Genomic DNA, 19,427 nt, shown 5'->3' on the forward strand with positions numbered 1-19,427 from the left:
GTGTAGGCAGGGACCTCGTATTGGGAAGAAAGCCAATAAACAAAGGAAGGAAACTATTTCAAGGAACCTGCAGTAACTCTCCATAAAAATCTCAGGAACATAAAGGCAGACTCAATTTTGTGTCATAATCCCCTCCAAGCAACATGTGCGTCTGGTTAAGAACAACACAGTAGTCCCATGTGGGACAAAGATGGACTTTTTCTGGCTACATGTCCAGCTGGCTTGGTATTAGGAATGTCAGGGAAAACCCCTTGCTTTTGAGTCAGAATTTCAGTTTGCTATCTGGAATACCAAAGCAGCCAGCAATGAAAATGGATTTCTAACATCAGATTTTTTAGATGCCAGAAATAATAATAGCATAGTGTTAACACCTCAGTACTTGGCTTTCTCTAGGTTATTTTAACCTAGATAAATTTATTAATTTGTGTCTTTTTATCCACAGCAGTGCCTTAAAATTTGCACTTAATTGCAGCAAAAGTAGTTTTAAAATCCATCTGTCTTGCACTGACCACTCCTGTAGCATCTCACCACCTCTTGTATAATGTGTTCCCAATGCTAAAATAAAGATGTACAGCATGATATTGTAATTCCACCTATGCAAATCTTTGAGGCTGTTGAAAAGGTAATATTTCCTATAATATTTCTGGCTTTCAGAATGATTGTAGAAATAGGATCATCCTTACCATATGGTATTTAGCAACTGGGCATAGTGGGTAGAGCACCTTAGACTATCATGTGACTCTCCAAGCCTCTTTGTATCAACCAGAGGCTGCTCTTTCTTCCTATGCTGTATCTAAGGGACTCAGCTCAAGCAAGAATGTTTCTAATGACCTTAGTGGACATCAGATGAGGTCCAGTGGACTACTTTCAAGAGGGCACAAATGTCAGTCAGGGATGCACAATGTCAACACTTTCTTTCTGTCTCTTCTTTTTGCTTTTCATATCTGAAGTTACTGAAGAGATCTAGGAAGGCATATACATCAAACTTGGATTATGTGAACTCTGCCATGTCTCTACACATAAAAAAAAAATGAAGGGTCTAAGCCACTGGGTAGCCCTTATTGTGTCTGGTGTTTAGCTGTCTGTTCAAACGAAAATGCTGAAAACTGGGACCCTCTGTAAAGCAGTAATTTAGCTCAAGCAGAAGCCGTCCAGCCCTCCCATCTACACAGGACATCTGAGTCACTTAGAGCATTACCGTGGTTCCATGGCTGGCCAGGAAAACAAGTAGGTAATTCACCAGCTAATTCATAGCTATGAGATGCCAACCAGAAAAATGTTCAGGCCTATCCACAGGTTTTATGAAGAATGAGAGTGGAAAGATAATTTAGTTTTATAATATTTAGTTCATGCTTACCTACAGTAGGCTCTTGTCTTATATTACATCTGTTCTTTTCTAATGGGCCTACAGAGAGTATCACTGCCAGCTGCCTTTCATCAAAGAAGGCTTCGTCCCATGGAGGGGACAGCAGGCAGTATGTAAGTACGTGTGTGAATGAAGGCTCATGGTGTATCTTCCTTGCAGATTCAGATCCTTGCACTCCTGATGCTCCACCTGCTGCCACTTCACCACCAACTTCTGAAGAGCCTGGACCTTTCACAGCTCCAGCATCACCCTCCTGTTCCTCTGACACTGGTACTGCATCATTTTCACCACCATTACCCACGTGTGTTGCAGCCTTACATCCAAAACCACCTCCTATTTCACCATCAATATCCACTTCTGCTGCCACTGTTCACCCTGGACTTCCTTCTTTTCCTGCTCCACCTGCCTCTACTCCATCCCTACACCCTGGGATTTATCTGCCAGTTGTCCCACCCAGTGGTGCCACCCACCTCATCAACTGGCTGCCCTTTCTTGCCTCAGCCACACTTGCCACCATCCAAGGCAAGGAGGAAGACCAGCCACCCATAAGCACAGGCTCCCTCGAAGGCATGAAGCCCTGCAGCAGCCCAGCCCCACACCCTTCCCAAGAGGAAAGTCCCCAGGCAGCCCCTATGGGAAGCAGCGCTCCGGGAGCCGTGTCCCCACCGCCGGCTGCCCAGGCTGTGCCCGCGGGCTCCGAGGCGCCAGCGAACGTCAGCGACATCCTGGTGGAGCTGCGGACCATGAACAGCCACCTCTCCACTATTGCCCAGGCCCTCACCCTGCTGGCATCGTCCCTGGCACCCCAGCAGGATGCTGGTGGTGCCCCACCTCCTTAGTGCCAGATTTCACAGGGAGTGGTGCTGGCCAGAGGAAAGGGACCCTCCCCAAACCTGCCCATACCACTGGAGCAAGTTCACTGCAGTCGCAGACACCGACCATGTCTCCCCAGTGGGTTTTTCTGTTGGTTTGTTTGTTTGCCCCTTGGAAATGGCTGCATATATTAAAAAATAGTTTTGTGGTCTTGTTAATAAAATTGTTTATGTTTCTCATAGTCCTTTCGGATGTGCTCACTCCCCTCTTTCTCACCCATTAACCACACGAGCGCTGGTAGAACCTGGTGAGGTCTCACACAGAAAATGCTGGGAATCTGAAGCGGTGAGAAATTACCCATGAGAAAAAGCTCAAGGTGGTGACAAAACCACTCTGGGCAATGTAGGGGGACACAGAAAGGAAAGGACACAATGAAACTCTGAAAAATTTCCATGTTTATCCTCATCGTGTTGAATGGTATGGCTCTGTTGAATTTGGAGCCCTTCCCAGTGCACTAGATCTCAGGGGTAATTGTGACTACCAGCACAGGTACAAGCCATGATAAATTGTTCAGAATATAAAGCAGGGTAGTTGTCTAAGCAGCAGTGGCGTGAACAGCTACCAAACAGCTTCATCCACCTCCTGCCCTCCAAGAGAGAGAAGTGAAGATGCTTAGCTCAAGTCAATCTGTCTGATTTACCAGTGGTGCCCAGGGTTCTTCAAGGGCATAAACAGACCAATCTAATTTACAACAATTAACCAGGCACATGTGGATAAATTCTGACATTTCACAATCTTTTCCTATTGCTAAGGTGCAGCAGCTTGCCTAAAGGTGGCATTGAAGGTGTGAAACCTTAAACAATCCTCTTGGTAGATGGAGAAAGACCTCTTGGACATAAATCCAGGATTTGTTCCTCCTAAATGTGCAACCTGCAGAGCAGCTGGTGAGGTACAATTGGACAGGTGGAGGCACCAGAGCTGGAGGTGAAGACGGGGATATGCTTGGAGCTCTGGAAGAGTCCCTGGAAAGAGAACTAACAGCTCTTGCAGAGTTGTTTTGTGCATCTCAGCTGTGGTCTGCCCATAGTGCAAACAACCAGACCAGGTTGTCCCTGTCCACAGTGTCCCTGACCTTTATAGCCTCTTCCAAGCCAAATCATTCTATAATTTTATGAACCATCAGTCCAAATATCTTTTCCCAAATGTGGGCCAAGCACAGTACTGGTGGTGGCTGAGCCAGGCTATGCTGCTGCTCTGCCTTTCATCCCAGTGGATTAAAACAAAACATATGCTCATGGCAAACAGAAGAAAGTAAAGGTCTCTGTGAAGCTGCGTATGATCTTGCCATAATTTAGCTACACAGCCCTCAGATATCAGGATCTGAGGCCATCTCTAGGAAAATCCCAGACAGACAGATCACTAGATAAGATTAAAGAGGAAGTATTCCGTCTATTTGCAAATGTTACAGATGAGCCTAAGCCACAAAGATTGAATCAATATACAAACTTCCCCAAAGCTCAGGTGTATTTGAATTTGAGATTTTGGTTACTACATATGTATTTATATATAAACTTATCTATATTTTTTGAGTCTGTGCCTGAAAGACAAAGGAATTGTCCTGCTCAATCATGTTTGTTTGGTTTTTTTCTAGTCTGATCAGACATTTTTTTCCCTCTGCTGTGTTTAGCAAAAAGGTGAAAAAAACCCAAGCCATTTCATAGATATCCTACACTACCTTTTAAGTTTGTGTTTAAATATGTGTTTCAACTAAAGGAGATAAAAGGAGTACCTTTAAAACATTCTGGGTTTTGATTTGTCCATTGCAGTTTCTTTAGACTAAAAAAGCAAAAATAAAGGAAATTTATCACTTTTCCTCCTTTCATTATGAAATATAGGACAGGAAAGAAAGGGAAAAACTCCAAGATTGCAAAATTAGAAGGAATGATTTTTATTTTTACCACCTTTCCTGCTTTCATCTTAGCATAAGTAGTAAATAAATAGCACAAGTAGTAAATAAATAGCATATTCCCCCACTGTTGATAGTTTTGCTTGGTTGATCTTGCTGTTTTCCAGTAGCAATCTTTCATGGCTTAATGTTGATGAAAATGTCACTGGAGTTTTCTAGATCCATGCAAAGCACAGAGGTATAAGTTCAGAAAGTATTACTGTGCAGCTGCTGATGCTTCACCAACCAAGGTTAGAGCTGACTTCATTTAGGTGTCTAAGGAATTTGGGAACAGTTTCCATGGCATGCAAATCCAGAAAAACCCCAAAAAAGTTGCCTATACTCACCTGGAAAGGCAGCATTCTTTGTTCTCAAAGATGCTATGAGTGTAATCCAGCTGACAGGGAGGGAAAAGTGCTATTCCTGAGCCTCTTCCTAAAGGAACGAGATTTCTGTGGTGTCACAGCCAAAGATATTAGGTGCTGAACACCTTTGCTGTCTAGACTCAGAGCTGTCTGGTCCTGCAGCATCCTGACAACAAAGCAGGACCAGAGCCTGTAGCCAGAAGTAGCAGCTTTTGGATCGCCTTGGTAAGCACTGCTGGCCCTCACAGGGCACAGCATCTGGCTGTGGGGCCAGTGGGGCAGACAGAGGCTGGTGTGGGCAGGGGCAGCCCCTGCACCCTGAGCCAGCATGAGCTCAGCCAGGGCTCTTCTAATGCCCAAGGTCCCCATCTGCAGGGTTTGTACTTGGCCCATGTGAGTTAAAACCCAGCTCAGGTACATCTGGGCAGCCCCACCATGGCCCACAAGGGCTTCTCTGCCATGCTAAGAGGGGTCCTGCCCACATGCTCCTCATTCAGCAAAGTGCATTATTCTCTACTCAGTGCATTCCATACTCGTGTCCTTTGGGAATTACTCCCTCAACTTCATGAAACCACTTAAACACTGCAAGAAACAAGTGGCTGTTCTGACTGCATCGCCTTGCTGGCAAAAGTTTGACTCTGTTTCATGTTTTGTTTCCTCTTCTTGGCTTTCATCTGTCCCCATCCCCATCCAGCTTGGTGCCACCAGCCCCACTGCTGCTCTATGTGTGCTCAGCAGTTTTACTGGCACTGCTGAGTGGCTGCTCCACATGTACTGTGCTGCCAGTCAAAAGCTAGAGTGCAACTTACCACAAAAAAGTCTCCTAAAGCCCCTAAAAGTGGCAGCAGAATGGCTGGAGAAAGACAGAAACCCCAGTAGAGCTGGCAATGTGTCCCCACAGTTCCCCAGCACCTGTGGAAATGACAATGTGACAGATCCACAGCAACCATGGCAAAGAGTTCAAAAGACTTTCTTCTCTAAATTATTCATTTTGATTCAGCTCAAAGCATGAGGGGCTGAAAGTTACAGTGCCTTGGTGAGTGTTCAGTCCTGTGTAGAAATAAGCTCATCATCTCACACTCCAGGGGCTATTAAAATATTAAAAAATCCCATGCTGGCCTTTTCTCTCTTGTGACATCTTCAGTTGCTCCTTCTTCTTCCTCTTCCACGGCCTTGTTATTTTCCAAGGCAGGAATTTATGGGGCAAGATTTACTTCAAAATTGGCAGATGCTGCTTTGCTTTTCTACTAAAACACCCTTAAACACTCTGGATGAGAAAAGTAAAGGCTGGAGGCCAGGTTGTTAGAGTCAGCATTGTAATCAACGCAACCCCTTGTGGCCTCCCTATCAAAATCCCAAACACACTGATCTCATCTTTCACAGGTTGTTTATGAACAAATACTGAAGGTGGGTTTCAAGTCACCACACCTCAATCATCTAAACCTTGGGTTTATAGTTCCTTTACAGCCATGGGCTTTCATCTCAGCCTAAAAAAAGATATTTAAAATAGGTAGGAAGGCATTTGATTTCTGGCAATGCCTATGGCTCTCCCCAGACTATAGATGACTCCTGTAAGCCAGATGCTTGACTTCTAGGTGGCTGGAAGTAAATGAAATAAATCCTCTGTTAGTAATTGCAGTTCATTTTAAACCGGTGAAACATTAATATATCACATTTATTTGAATCACAGCAGCAGTGTGAGGAACAGGAAGAGGAGAAATGGAAACTCGGGAGAATAGGACTGACAGTAAAACTGGAAGCCCCCCCAAAATATCCAGTTCCAGACCTATGCCAGGAGTTATCCTGTGCCAGGAGAGCACCCAGAGGAACATCCAGGTTATTCCATTTTCTCAGAGAATTAACTCCTCAGGATGTGGAACAGAAAGCTAAACAACTTCATGGGGTTTGAGTGATGTACTCAGTGTCTGCTACTCCAGCAGGAATTATTTAAGGAGGCAGTAGGCTGTACAATATTGTATTAGACTGCAACTCAAGAAGGTGGGAGAAATCACAGGTTTACCCAGGAGAAATAAGAAGCCGGGTGGTTTTTCACTTTGTTTTCTCTAGCACACATTGTTCTTCCAATATTTGTATACACATTCACTGTAATGACACTCAAATCTCCCAGTAAAAATAATTTATAAAGAAGCATTGCTGGGGAGTGCATTCCTTCCCATTAGCCCAGCTGCAAGCTGGCAGCTCAGAGCCTGGGAGTAAGGTCCCTCTTCCAGACAAGAGGATTTTCCAGCACAGCTCTGTCTGGGAAGCACAAAGCAGGTACCCTCTGCCAGATGCCCCTGTGGACTCCCATCTCTGCCCACAAAGCCATAGGGACTATGCCTCCAGCTTCCTCCCAGTCCTTTCACTACAACATTTTGCAGAGTTCTTTGGGTTTCTCTTCAGTGTTTCAGTCCGTGAACAACTAACCAGGACACCTGTGCCAGGAATTGGCTGCACCCATAACCACAGGGCTTTATCCTGAGCCCACAGCTGCCAGCCTGGTGAAAGATCCTCTTTGGATGCCACAGGGCAGGAAATGCTGCACCACCAGTGTGGGCAAGGGTACTCTGTGGCCCTGACTGTCCCTGTCCTAGGTTGTGTGTGCAGTGTTTGTGATGGTCATGGCTGTGCTTCGGAGGGGAAAACTGAGTCACCCAGCCAGAGACCAAAGCCACATATTCCATACTCATCCCATGGGCTGGGGAGCCTCTGCTCACATCACCCAAGGATGGAATAGAAATGCAGGGTCTGCCCAGCCCCAGCTGCCTGTGGAGCCTACTGTGCCAGAGGAACAGCAAGGCAGGCAAGGCTGCTCCCAAAGTGCACTGGAGATGAATAAACCTGGGCCCAAGGGCTTTCCCAGCCATGGCTGAGCTGGGCGACTGCTTTTGAATGCTAAAAAGCAGCATATTTTTACTTGCTCAGGTGTTTGTGGTCATCTCCCAAATGGAATTTTTCTTCTTCTTGACAGACACTAAAATCCTGCTCTTGGCTTAGCCATAAAGAGTTAGGCTATAGGACAAAAGGCAATTAGTACTGGTCTTACAGGAAATTAATGGCTTTTTAAATACTCTGGGATTTCAGATGTCACAGAATCACAGAATGGTTTGGCTTGGAAGGGACCTTAAAGGTCACCCAGTTCCAAGTCTCTGTTGTGGGCAGGGATATCTTCCATGAGGTCAGTTTGCTCAGAGCCCCATCCAGCCTAGCATAAAGGGGTGAGACTCAGTCCTTCTCCTGGGTGTGCTAGGACTGCAGCACTGAGTGAAGGTGTCCACTGCTCCTCTGTATCACTGACTGCTCTCTGTCCCCCCATTTTACACCTAACCTTTACATTTTCAGAGCAAAGAGTAGGTTTTTGTTCTACCATCATGCAAAGCTTAGCATGGAAAGGGATTTTAAACACTGCAATAGCACAAAGCAATTATTAATAACAAGCGATATCACGAAACCAAAATCTTCCTCTCAACAAAGAGGAATTCAGTTATGTAGAAGTTGAAGACAGAAGTGCACCACAACCCCTTGCCAGGTTCTGCTGCAGACTCTCTAAAATAAGCCAGGCTGAAACAGTAATTTCTCACTACTGCTTTTTCTTGTGGAAGTGGTTCCCAGACAATTGCTGTACATCGTACAATGTCAACATCTGATTTGATCCGCATCGTTCCCATCTACCACTCAGCCTAACTTCCCATTTATCTTGAACTTTGGCTGAAATCTCATTTTATTCAGAGACAGGTCTTACTGGAACAGCCCTCTTGAAGAGCTTACTACTTATAACTGTAATTCGAAACATATTTTGAACAGAAAATTGTGGATTTCCACCAGCTGAAGCCCTTGGTGATTCATGGTGATGGTAACAAATTGTTTTTGTCACAAAACAAAAATAAGAGGGTCCTGAAAAAGTATGAAAAATGCCAAAGACTGTTTCTATTTCCAAATATTTATTTTATTAAAGATATAAAGCCACACCAGTAGTTCAAGAAATAATTGAAGCATTTTGCTTCCTCTGCATTGCTACTTTACCTATTTCCTCAATTTTTTTTTGACAGTATTTATTTTGGGTCAATTGAAAATGACATTTCTTCTCTCTGTCAGCAGAATCAAAACATCAGATGCTCATGTGGCTCTGCTAGGAGAGTTCAGTGGATTCTTAGCTTAACTTGGCTATCTGTGTGTGGAAATCCAAACCCCACAGCTTCCCCCAGATTCTTCAAAGTAATGGAAGTGTTGGTGACTGGTGTCCCAGTTGGTGACTGGTGACACCAGTCTGGTGTCCCATGGTCCATGACATATGTCACCAGTGAGGGGGTAAATGGTTCTATGCCCAGTCTTGACTGGGAAGGGAACTCACAGGCCTTTGGGTGATATAAATTTCCAGGGACTTTGAGCTTGGATTTACCAACCAGGGCAGATTGATCTGTTCCAGGTGGGACCTGGCTCCATGTGTTTTAGTAAATGGTGGTAGACATTGGACTTTTCAAGCCATGCCAACAGACAAGTGATTAAAGCTTCCAGGGACCTATTCATTTCTTCTGCATAAAATAAGGCAATTTTCACATTTAATGTTAATTCTGTATTGACTATCACTCTTGGGAGGTAAGGATGTCATTATTTTTTAAACACACAGGGCTTTACTCCATCAGACGCATTTGTTTCCTCTGATGGAAGAAAAGGGCCTGAGGTGTAGAGAAGTTAAGAGCTGACTAGGAGGTTTTAACTGAAGTAGTGGGATGAATGTGAGCCAAGGAAAATTTAGGCTGCACATCAGGAAAATTTTCCTAACAACGAGGTCTATTGCTACGTGGAATAGTACCCCCAGGGAAAAGAGGGAAGCTGACTAGACAAAGCAATGAAGAACACATTGCAGGGGGCAACCTTTAAACAGTTGGAGAATGGACCAAGTGACCTAAGTGCATTTTCCATTTCTAATTCCTCTGACTCAAACACTGCAAGGGCACGGTGTAGCATATATCACTCGTGTTCTCTGCCACATCAGTGCTGCTTGGGAACACTTCCCACAGAGCCAGTCCTCAGGATGTAAAGGACAGCAGAGCTCTGACCTCCAGGCTTTTTCACTCAGGTCTGCCAGGCATAGGCTGCTCTTGCTGGGACCTTTGGCTGCCCAAGGGACCACAGGGTGCATGGACTCAGGTCATTTTTAAGAAGACTTTTTCATTCTTCAATTTCAGTTTTCTTTGCCTTTCCCCCCCTGATTTCTTCCTCTCATATAACAAAGCTTTTCATGCTCAGAAATCTCTAAGTTGCTTCAGAGACAAGCTCAAGCTACACAGAAACCTGACACAGAAGTGGATCTTCTGAGCACCTGGAGATGTCCATGTGACAGCTGTCACAGTAGCAGTCACCCAGGACCAAACCACGAGACTTCAGAGCAAAAAGTTGAACTTTAGATGACAAACCAGCATACAATGCAACTCTCAGGTCCTCATTTTCCCAATTGAATTGGATTGGATGAGCCAAGGAATACTTGAATGCTATGAAAAGGTTTACTTTGGTCAAAGGAACTGTGACTCCTAGGAATGAGGAAGAATTTTCCTTTTTATCCTTGAATCCTGGTGTTTAAATATCAATGGTCTTCTGGCAGAGTTCTTCACTGTTTTTGTATAAATCTTAAAAACAAAGTTGATTCATTAGCAGTTTCATTGCAAGTTCACCCACAGTTTCAAGGTGTTCACACTCCAAATTACATCTTTTGTCATTTTTTAAAATGAAATATCATAAGGATGTTTTAGTTTGGTTTTGTTTGGTTTGGTCTGGTTTGGTTTGGTTTGGTTTGATTTAAAAATAGGCTGCTTTTTCAAATTTTAACTAATTAGAATAAATTGAAAAAAACTCTTGCTATAATTCAGGGAGCTGATGCTTTTTTCCTCTCAGAAGAATGGTGTAATATACCCCAAATACAGTGAGCTTTGTGTCTGAGTATTTTTATCTCCTGAAAAAGTTCAAGATATCAACATTTCCACAAAAGAGAAAAATACCTCCCTGTTTGGCTTATTTATTGTTTGAGCAGGAATTGGTCGAAAATACAGGCGAGATAATGAAAAGCCTTTTTTTTTTTTTTTCTGCACTTTTGCTGGGAAACCTGTATTTATTCTTAGTTTAAATATGGCCCTGAAAACACATGTTTTGAAAAAAAATAATAGTCCTGTTATAAGACAAACTCAGTATACCATGTATGAGGCTGGAGGAGCTGCATAACTTTCTGACACAGACTTCATTTGTGCAAGCTGGATGTAGTTTTTCTTCAGCCTCAGCAGTTTTTATCTCTGCAGTCTCAGTTCACATCTATTTCCTCTCCATGTGAGGTGTGTGTGTGAATGCAGGGATGTCTAACAATGAAAGAACAGCTTCAGGCAAGAGATCAAACCAGCTCTGTATTCACTGAGAGCTGACTGCAGACCATACAAATAGATAAGAAAATGCAAAGAAGAAATGGCTGAAAAAAGCTTCTAGACAAAATCATTACTTCTACATGTTAGAAATAAAAATTTTTAAAATGGCAATGAAGACATTAGAAGTTATGACTTCAGAAAATGCACTGGGACAAGACAGGACAAATATCACTTACAGGGGAAAAATCCTGTCCATGTCAGTAACACCTCTATCAACACCACTTTAGTTTTACCAGTTCCTGTCTAGCCAGGAACTAATTTCTTTACAGTTACTGAAGCAGAGTAACCATAAATCAAACAGTAGGAAAATGATAACCTACTGAACTCCGTAGAGGCCTCTCAGCTGGGTTTGGTGGCATCTGAACTATGCTTAGACAGTTGTGAAATGTCTAATGTGGGGCAGTCAATCAGGCTTTGCCCCTGAACTTGTCATTTTGTCAGGCAAAGTGGGAATAAAAAAAAATAAACCCCACAAATATTTATAAAAGTTAAAACTGCTAAAAATTATTTATGAGCAAATTTTGGATATTTCTTGGAAGGTGACATTAGAATCCTTTAATATATTATGAGAATATAAAGCATAAGGGGGAGTATAAAGTACAGGGAGAGACCCTGTTTTCAGGAGTTTTTCAAAGTTATGTTCTATTGGCTCAGGCTGCAGTTCACTGAAATGAAACTTAACAGGCCAATAAATACAGCACTGCTGAGCAAAAAGAAGAAATCGTACTAAACTCTGATTATGCTGACATCAGCTGGCCTATAAATTATTGCCCAATAAAAACTATAAAAATGTGAAAAAAATATCCCAGATATTTTTCAAAAAAGTTTGGATATATTCCAGCACAATAATTCATATATATGTATTTATGTATATATTTTGCATTGTGTTCATGTAAAGATCTATTTCATCAGCTTCATCTTCAGGCTTTTTTTTATACTCACTCTTCTCCTGCAATGAACAGGGAAATGCTAACCCAGACCAGGTTGCTCAGAGCCCTGTCCAACCTGACCTTCAGTGTTTCCAGGGACATGTCTCCACCACTTCTCTGGTCAGTCTGTTCAGTGTTTCACCACCCTTCTCATAAAAAATTTATTTCTTATATCTAGTTTAGATCTGCCTTCTTTTATTTTAAAACCATTATTCCTTGTATTGCTACTTCCTCCATCTTTCTTTAAAGCCCACTTTAAGTATTGAAAGGCCATTAATGGAATAAAAATGCTGGAGAAAAGATGCATTTCAATATGATCTCTTCTTTGTAAGAGATCTCAACAAGGCTCTGAAGGATATTTTTTTATTTTTCCATTGTGGCGTGTATATATATATATATATATATATATATAAATAAATAGTCATGATACAGTGTAGAGGCCTCTTGAATAGAAAGGAGTATCTGGATATCTGTGAACAGCTTGCCCAGAGAGATGGTAGATGTCTTGTGTCTGGAAACATTTAAGGCCAGAGTGGGCAGCAGTCTGAGCAACCTGGTCTAGCTGAAGATATTTACAAAAGCATGTCATGACAGTACAAGGGGTAATGGCTGTAAACTTAAAGGGGGTAAATTTAGAAGAGATTTAGGAGGAAATTCTTTACTGTGATAAGAGCAAGACACTGGAATAAGTAGCCCAGAGAAGCTGTGGCTGCCCCATCCATGGAAGTGTCCAAGGCCAGGTTGGACAGGGCTTGGAGCAACTTGGGATAGTGGAAGGAATCCCTGACCATGGCAGGGTTGTGGAACAAAGTATTCTTTAAGGACCTTTCCAACCCAAACCATCCTGTGATTCTGTGATGTTCACAGTGTAGCCTGGTAGATTTCTCTAGCTAGACTTGGTTTTGTCAGTGATTGCTAAGTCTAGATAGTGTCAGATCCCAAAATTAACTGTAAATGAAGATGAAAAATCATAATGAGAGGAAAACAGATCATGAGGTTATCTGTCTCGTGTCTGAAAGATGCCATCTCTACCTCTCAACCTCTCCTACCATCACTTGAGGTGACAAATGGGAGCAGCACCAGCTCAGATGGAGAGTGTGCCACCCACCGAGTCACTGGTACTGCTTCCTGCTAGCACAGCCCTCCTGGTAGGAGCTGTTCTTCTGCCGAACCTCTCTCCTTTTTCGTACAAACAGAAAGCAGAAGTGATATGAATCCCCTCAAAGACCACCTGCTAAATTCTTTTCCTGTGGTCTGGAGCCTAATGCCACCTGCTAATAATGAATATGAAGATAGAGGTCTTCAGGACATTGCTCAGAATCAGACAATCTTTCTTCAGGATTAATTTCCCAAGGAAAGCAATAAATATCAAAAAATATGAGTCCCACTTTTCAGGAGTCCCAAAATACTGAAGTTTATTGACTTCACAGATGCCTAACCACTGCTGCTACGCACCTCTAGTGAAATAAAATCCATTTTAAGGAAACAAACCACATAGTAAATGTTTGGTTTTGTTTGAACATGAGTTAAATAACTTTAAAATTCATATTTATCAATGTGTATTCAGACATGTTTTCTGTCTTCTATAAGACCATCCCAAACTCAGAAGACTAAATATATCTAAGTACATCCAGTGGCTGGACATACTGGCTTCCATCTCCAGTGTCACTCTAAATCCTTTCTTCATATCTTGAATTATTTGCAGAAGCGATGACTGAAACCATGAAATTGTGACAGCCTGCACACTTAGAAAAGACAGTCAGTATAATATTAGCAGTTGGTAGTTTGCATTCATCCACCATTCGCACAGTTGTAACTTCTAACCACACAAAGAAAATACTCACCTCTCACACACTGCCACAGCCCATGCAATGAGGGTCTGTTGAGCTGAAGTGCCCCCACATCTCTGGGACTTATGAGTGAACCTGGAATTTTTGTAGAAATAGTAATCTGAGAGAAAGCAAGAAGAAAAGTCGCTTTCATCTTTTATACTCATCAAGTCTGGGACAGCTTCCAAATCAATGAGTACATGCACTCAGTTTTGTCTTGGTTTTTGAGTTACTACCATGAAATAACCAACTGAGACTCATAGATTTTAACAAACCAGGGCAAAAAACAATGTGGTCTTTGAAATTGCTTTTGAATCTGTCTATGGGTTAAACACTCAGAGCTGTTGCCTTTGAAAATCCTTAAGCAAAGACGCCTTAGCCTCTGAGGAATGACATTTTATTAATGTGCATGCTTGTGTATGTTAGCGTGTGCATGAATATATGAATAAAAGCATAGACAACTATTATACAAATACTTCTTATAAAGACATAAGTTTATGGAATTAAAAACAGTAGTCTCAGTGTTGTATCTCTGAACAGGTAACATATGTCAGGGTTTAGTTTATGTGTGCCATTCAAGAGCATATTTATCACCTAAAAGCATTCCTTGTTTTACACTCTTACTTCCTGTACATTATTTCAGGCAATCATAATTGCATAGGCATATATTTTGACTTGTTTTGTAAGTGGTAGATGAAAGAAAAGAATCAGGATATAATGGCAGGCCAAACCCTGATGTCTTTACTTAGATCCTACTCAGATAAAACTGCTCAGGACTTCTACCTGCAGAAAGACCACAGGAATTAGCCCTACAAATGGTTTCCCCCCTTCCAAGAGGTAAATATATATCTTTGTTCTTTTATCTGTTTGTTGCCAGGGTGACAGACTTATGCAGTTTGAGAGTACTACAGTAAGGCCTTAGGGTGTCACTTTAAGATAAACACACACTCAGTTTTCTGTTTAGCTTCATTATTTTATTTTTAGTTTTATTCATAACAATGTGCTACTGAAAAATGCCTATTGTCAGCTCCAGGTGTGTTTGCCAACATTAAAAAGTATAATCACAATAAAAGAAAAGCCAGGAGCTATTCCACCTCCCACATGCCAAAATTAACAAACCATAGCAAAAATTAAAATCAACACTATTTCACTTCTCTTCCTCCCTTTCTTCTCTCTATTCTCTACTCTCTCCTTCCCACAAACCACCAAGATTTCTTTCCAAATGCCTGGATAAATGGATAACATGCAGCATGGATGTTCAGTTGACACTGCAAAACCATAATTTTGGACCTGTTTTCATACCCTTGACAGCATGTCCAAAGCAGATTCTCTTTTTCATATTAAGAATTCTCTTTTTCATACTAGTGAAGTGCATAACTATACAGAAGACTTCTACATAACTTCTCTAGAGTAATCTGATAGAGCAAAATCCAAGATTTCCCTTTTCCATGGACTTTGGAGACATAGAAATTTGTAATTATCTCCACAGCCTATAGTTTTTAGTTGTTTTTCTAATTAAGACCTGTATTTGAGGTAAGGATTTTCTTTGAAAAAAAATAGTATTAATGTTGATTTTCCAGTGAAGAAGTTCCATCACAGGTCTTAAAAGCTAATATCATGTCACATATGATTCTTTCTTGAAATTCTATTTCACTGTCTAAGGGTAGAGACCAGATCCAGGCACAAAAAGCCAAGGCAACCTGCAAGATTTCTACCATGTCTTGAAGTAGTAAGTACACTTTCTATTCTTACACACAATTTTCTTATTTAAATCCAAGCTCTGAGTCTATTTGTTGTGTTACATCATGGTCAGCTCATGTTCAGATGTTTCTCTGTGATTTCCAGACCTTATGTGGAAGCAATGCCTGCTAAAACAGATCCATCCATGTTTTATGATGTTTATATTCTTTGGGTAGGATTGGATTGGTTTAAATCCCAAACACAGTAAGATTTAGATATCTAAATTCCAACTTCAGACCAAGCTACCATCCTATCTGCTTATTTTTTCTACTTCTTCTACTGTCCACACCTTTTTAGCTTGAAATTTCCTTAGATTTTAGCTACAGCTACTCGGATAGTCATGCTTTCAGGACCTGTGTCTGAACTGTGTCAGTGAAAACTCAGTTATGTACACAGGCCTCTAACCTTCGTGTAATCCCCTAGAGAATTCTAAAAGTTGTTTTTATTTAAATAAATAAAAGGTAATCTTCAACCCAGCCTTCACTCTTTGTCCCACCAATGGATGATGTGCATAAAAAAGCTACATGAGCAGTGACTTGGGAAAGTGAGTTGAACTATGAGTGGTGAATTTGGTCACATAATTATTACAGTTGCCTCGGCATCCTAAAACAACTCTACAGATTCCCCACATACCTAAAGGTTTCAATTTGTCTCCTTTTCTGCACAGAGCTGCTGTGGATGGTGGATGAAGCCAGAGAACTGTTCAAAAGCCACAGGACCAAGCGGTAGGGTCTTATAGCTAACTGTAAATGGCAAAGAAAACTGAAAAAACCTATATTTTAGTCTATGCTGGGCTGCATAGGGTTCTTTTCATATGGAGATTGTGCCTCTTCAGCATTGCTTGGCTAAACTCACAGCAGGGTCCACACATTGACAGAAAGAGATGGATTTGCATTACCAGAGAAGGTGGGAAGGCAGTTGCAATTTCAACAGCTTTTCAAGAGTATTTAAGTCACCTGAAGTATGGCCCCATGTGGTAAAAGGCAGTTTGGCCTGGGCAGTGCTAGGATGTGTGGATTCAGTGAGTTTCCTCAGTAGCCTATTATCACCGGACCGCCCGGAACGCTGGGATACCAACCCTGGCTGCTGCGGACCCAGAGGAAGAGCTTTGCAAGCTGATTCCCCTCTGCTTGGCAAACTGTTGAGCTGAAGCATGAAGGTATGAAGAAAATTCAGTAGACATGGACGAATCCCATGTGGCCCCAAATATGTCTTTATCTGAGAAAGCTGAGAGCTTTGCCATGTCCCGCTGGCGCCCAGCCACGTGTGGTGAGCCGAGACAGGTGGTCTGCTGGGCTGGGAGACGCACTAAGACAGTCTGGTCAGCCGGGCACGTTGGCACGAGGGGTCCAGTGAATGGGACTCTTCTCCTTGCACATGGAGGAGTCCAGGGCAGTACAATGGGGTACTGTGCTGCTGAAGAAGTTGTTCTTAGGGTGAGACATTACACTCATAAAACTCAGTGGAGGTCCTGACCACTTTGTGGGCATTAGTGAATCCCATGACTTCTAGCAATGACTCTGGTGTCCTGGCCACGCTCCAACTTGGAACGCTTTGTCTCATTGGACTCCTTGTACAGCTCCTATTCAGAAGTGTTGTCTTCACAAAGCCTACGTTTAGATGAGCTCATGTTAAGCTGCCGTTTCAAAGCTGATGCCAAAATGGAAAAAGAATTGTAAAAACAATTAGCGATGATTACTGATAATTACCTACACATGGTTGGTGTACCAGACTCAGAGAAATACCTCAGAATGAAAAATGTCATGTAAATATAGGGTGTTACTAAGTCTCTGGCTGGGGTTTTGAAACACTCAGAACTGTATGTACATATTTTTTATCAGAACAAGAAGTGCTGTCTTGGTGCTAAAGATCTTAAATTCAGACTGTGCACTAGGTAAGTTACCAGTAATGCTTGCAAAGATATGAGATCCTTAGAAAAAAGTCTGTCCACCAATTCAAAAGATGGACTTGAAGCATCTTTGACAAATGGAGCTTTGAATCACATCAATCACTGGCAGAGGAGGTGCCCACCACAATTCCCTTCACCATTTGGAAGAGCAGGTCAGACACTGGCAAAACAAGGCCACTAAGTCTGCTAGAGGTGATTTAAATACAATGTACCAAGATAACATTTGCTTTAAGCTTCTCATTTTCACAGCCTTACATTGTGAGACTGGCTTATGAAGTCTCCCATTTAAAGCCTGATTTGTGATTTATAGTGATTTATAACAACACTAAAACCTCCCACAAAAGACAAATTAATACTCAGATGCTTTTTCAGCACCTCCTTTGAGAAAAAGAGTTTTGAGCCAGTGCCAAGGAGTGGGAGGCAAATATTTCTACTGAAACACAAATGGGTGGCAAACTCTGGAATAACATTTTGGCATGGAATACATGCTACATTTTTGGAGTCTTTTCTCTTTAAAATGTCTGAGCATTTCAATTTAACAAATTAAACTTTCCCTAATAAAATGAGTTGGTCAAGGAGAAAAGAAGGAATTTATGTTAAGTCTCCTTAAATGTTTTTTGCACATTTGTGTTTAAAGCCTGCTGCCTGGTCTGACTCTCAGTTCATGGCAGTCCCAAAATACTGAGTACTTGTTTTGGCTCTAGGCTTACTATTATATTGCCATTAAAATTCCAACTAAATCCTCCAGGTTTGTAATTAGAACTATGGAAAGACCCAGGAGTTAAACACAAAGGATGCTGAAATTCAGCAGAGGAAATTACAGCACAATTCAATGCGAGACGTGTTGGATGAAATTGAACGGAACAAATCAGTGAAGCAGATAGGGAAGGAGAGCATATCCAAAGATCAATTAATGCATGTCTGAGTGTTGTGAGCACGGCTAAGCAGCAGTGCATTAAGGCTAAACTGGGACTCTTAAAAAAAGCAAAAAAAGTGCAACAAAAAACTTATGAAGGACAAAGCAAGACTGATGGATTCATTCTGTTGAAGAGGAGTTAAAAAACAGTAGGTTTATTTGATGACCAGTTAGAGGAGAAAGGTAATAAAATGTCATGCTTCAAGGTATAAACTGGTAACCACAGGGGTCTGTAAGCAACTTTTTCCTTCTCTGGAACATTGCAAAACTGGATGACAGGGTCTTTACAAGGACTGCTCTTTATCTCCCTCTCCTTTAGTCTTCTGGCTTTGATTGAAACATTGGGCGTGTGCCAGTCTCAGACCTAAACAAAGCCTGATGCTCTAGTGGTCAACTATAGTGAATTTCATTTTCCATCAAATGGAATGAAAATCAAAACACAATAAGAGATGAACCTGAACAAAATAAGATTCCAGTTCAGTCTTCCTTATTCCTGAGGGTTTTATAATGCCTTGATTAGGAATTCTGCCTCAGCATGGACTGCAGGATTGATATTTTACTGATGACAGATGTGATTTTCTGTATATATTATCAGCCTGCCAGGTGTTGTTGGCAGCAATGAAGGCCAGACTAAGCATCTAAATTTTTTCTTAAAATTACAACACAAAATTGCTCAGAAAAAATATCCCAGAAACTTTCCACAGGTACCCTAGACAGTATTTCCCATCCATAAACAGAGAATCTAATAATTAAATGGCATTAAATCAAGAAAAAAAGCACTAGTCATTAATTGATAAAGAAAACATTGGATTTCCCACTGTCTTGGCCAGGGGACCTCAGAATGTATCCAAAAATCTCCAGAGGACAAACGTCTCCAGAGGATACTGCTTGCCCCCTTTCTTTACTTCTCCCCTATCTTGGTTTACTGTTGATATCACACATTTTGCTGCTTCCACTGTACCTGTAATCCAAGCACAAAGGCAGCAATCCACATGATACATATGGCTCCATCTGAGTTAAATGCCTAAACTAACCATCAATAGACAATAAACCAGATTCTTCTAGATCATGGTAAATTTAATCTTAAAGTAAATTGAAAGAGCCAAGGAATGGGCAGAAGCCCTGGCCTATGACTTTTCAGACTGATAAATTGTAAGCATATAATGCAGAATTACTTCTGTCCAGGCCACCTAGCATCATACCAA

General features: G+C 41.7%; 1 protein-coding gene across 2 annotated transcripts in view; it reads left to right on the plus strand.

The window, feature by feature from the left end:
* Nucleotides 1-2,418, plus strand: part of RUNX2 (RUNX family transcription factor 2) — a 215,691-nt gene extending 213,273 nt beyond the window's left edge. For both annotated transcript variants that reach the window (XM_077782468.2, XM_085576238.1), the window contains one exon: nt 1,526-2,418. In XM_077782468.2, the coding sequence (XP_077638594.2) occupies nt 1,526-2,205 (680 nt within the window). In that variant the 3' untranslated portion in view covers nt 2,206-2,418. The remainder of the gene's footprint in view (nt 1-1,525) is intronic.
* The last annotated feature ends 17,009 nt before the right edge of the window (nt 2,419-19,427 follow it).

Source organism: Lonchura striata, chromosome 3 (assembly GCF_050655825.1).
Source record: "Lonchura striata isolate lonStrDom1 chromosome 3, ASM5065582v1, whole genome shotgun sequence".
NCBI classification, from domain to species: domain Eukaryota; kingdom Metazoa; phylum Chordata; class Aves; order Passeriformes; family Estrildidae; genus Lonchura; species Lonchura striata.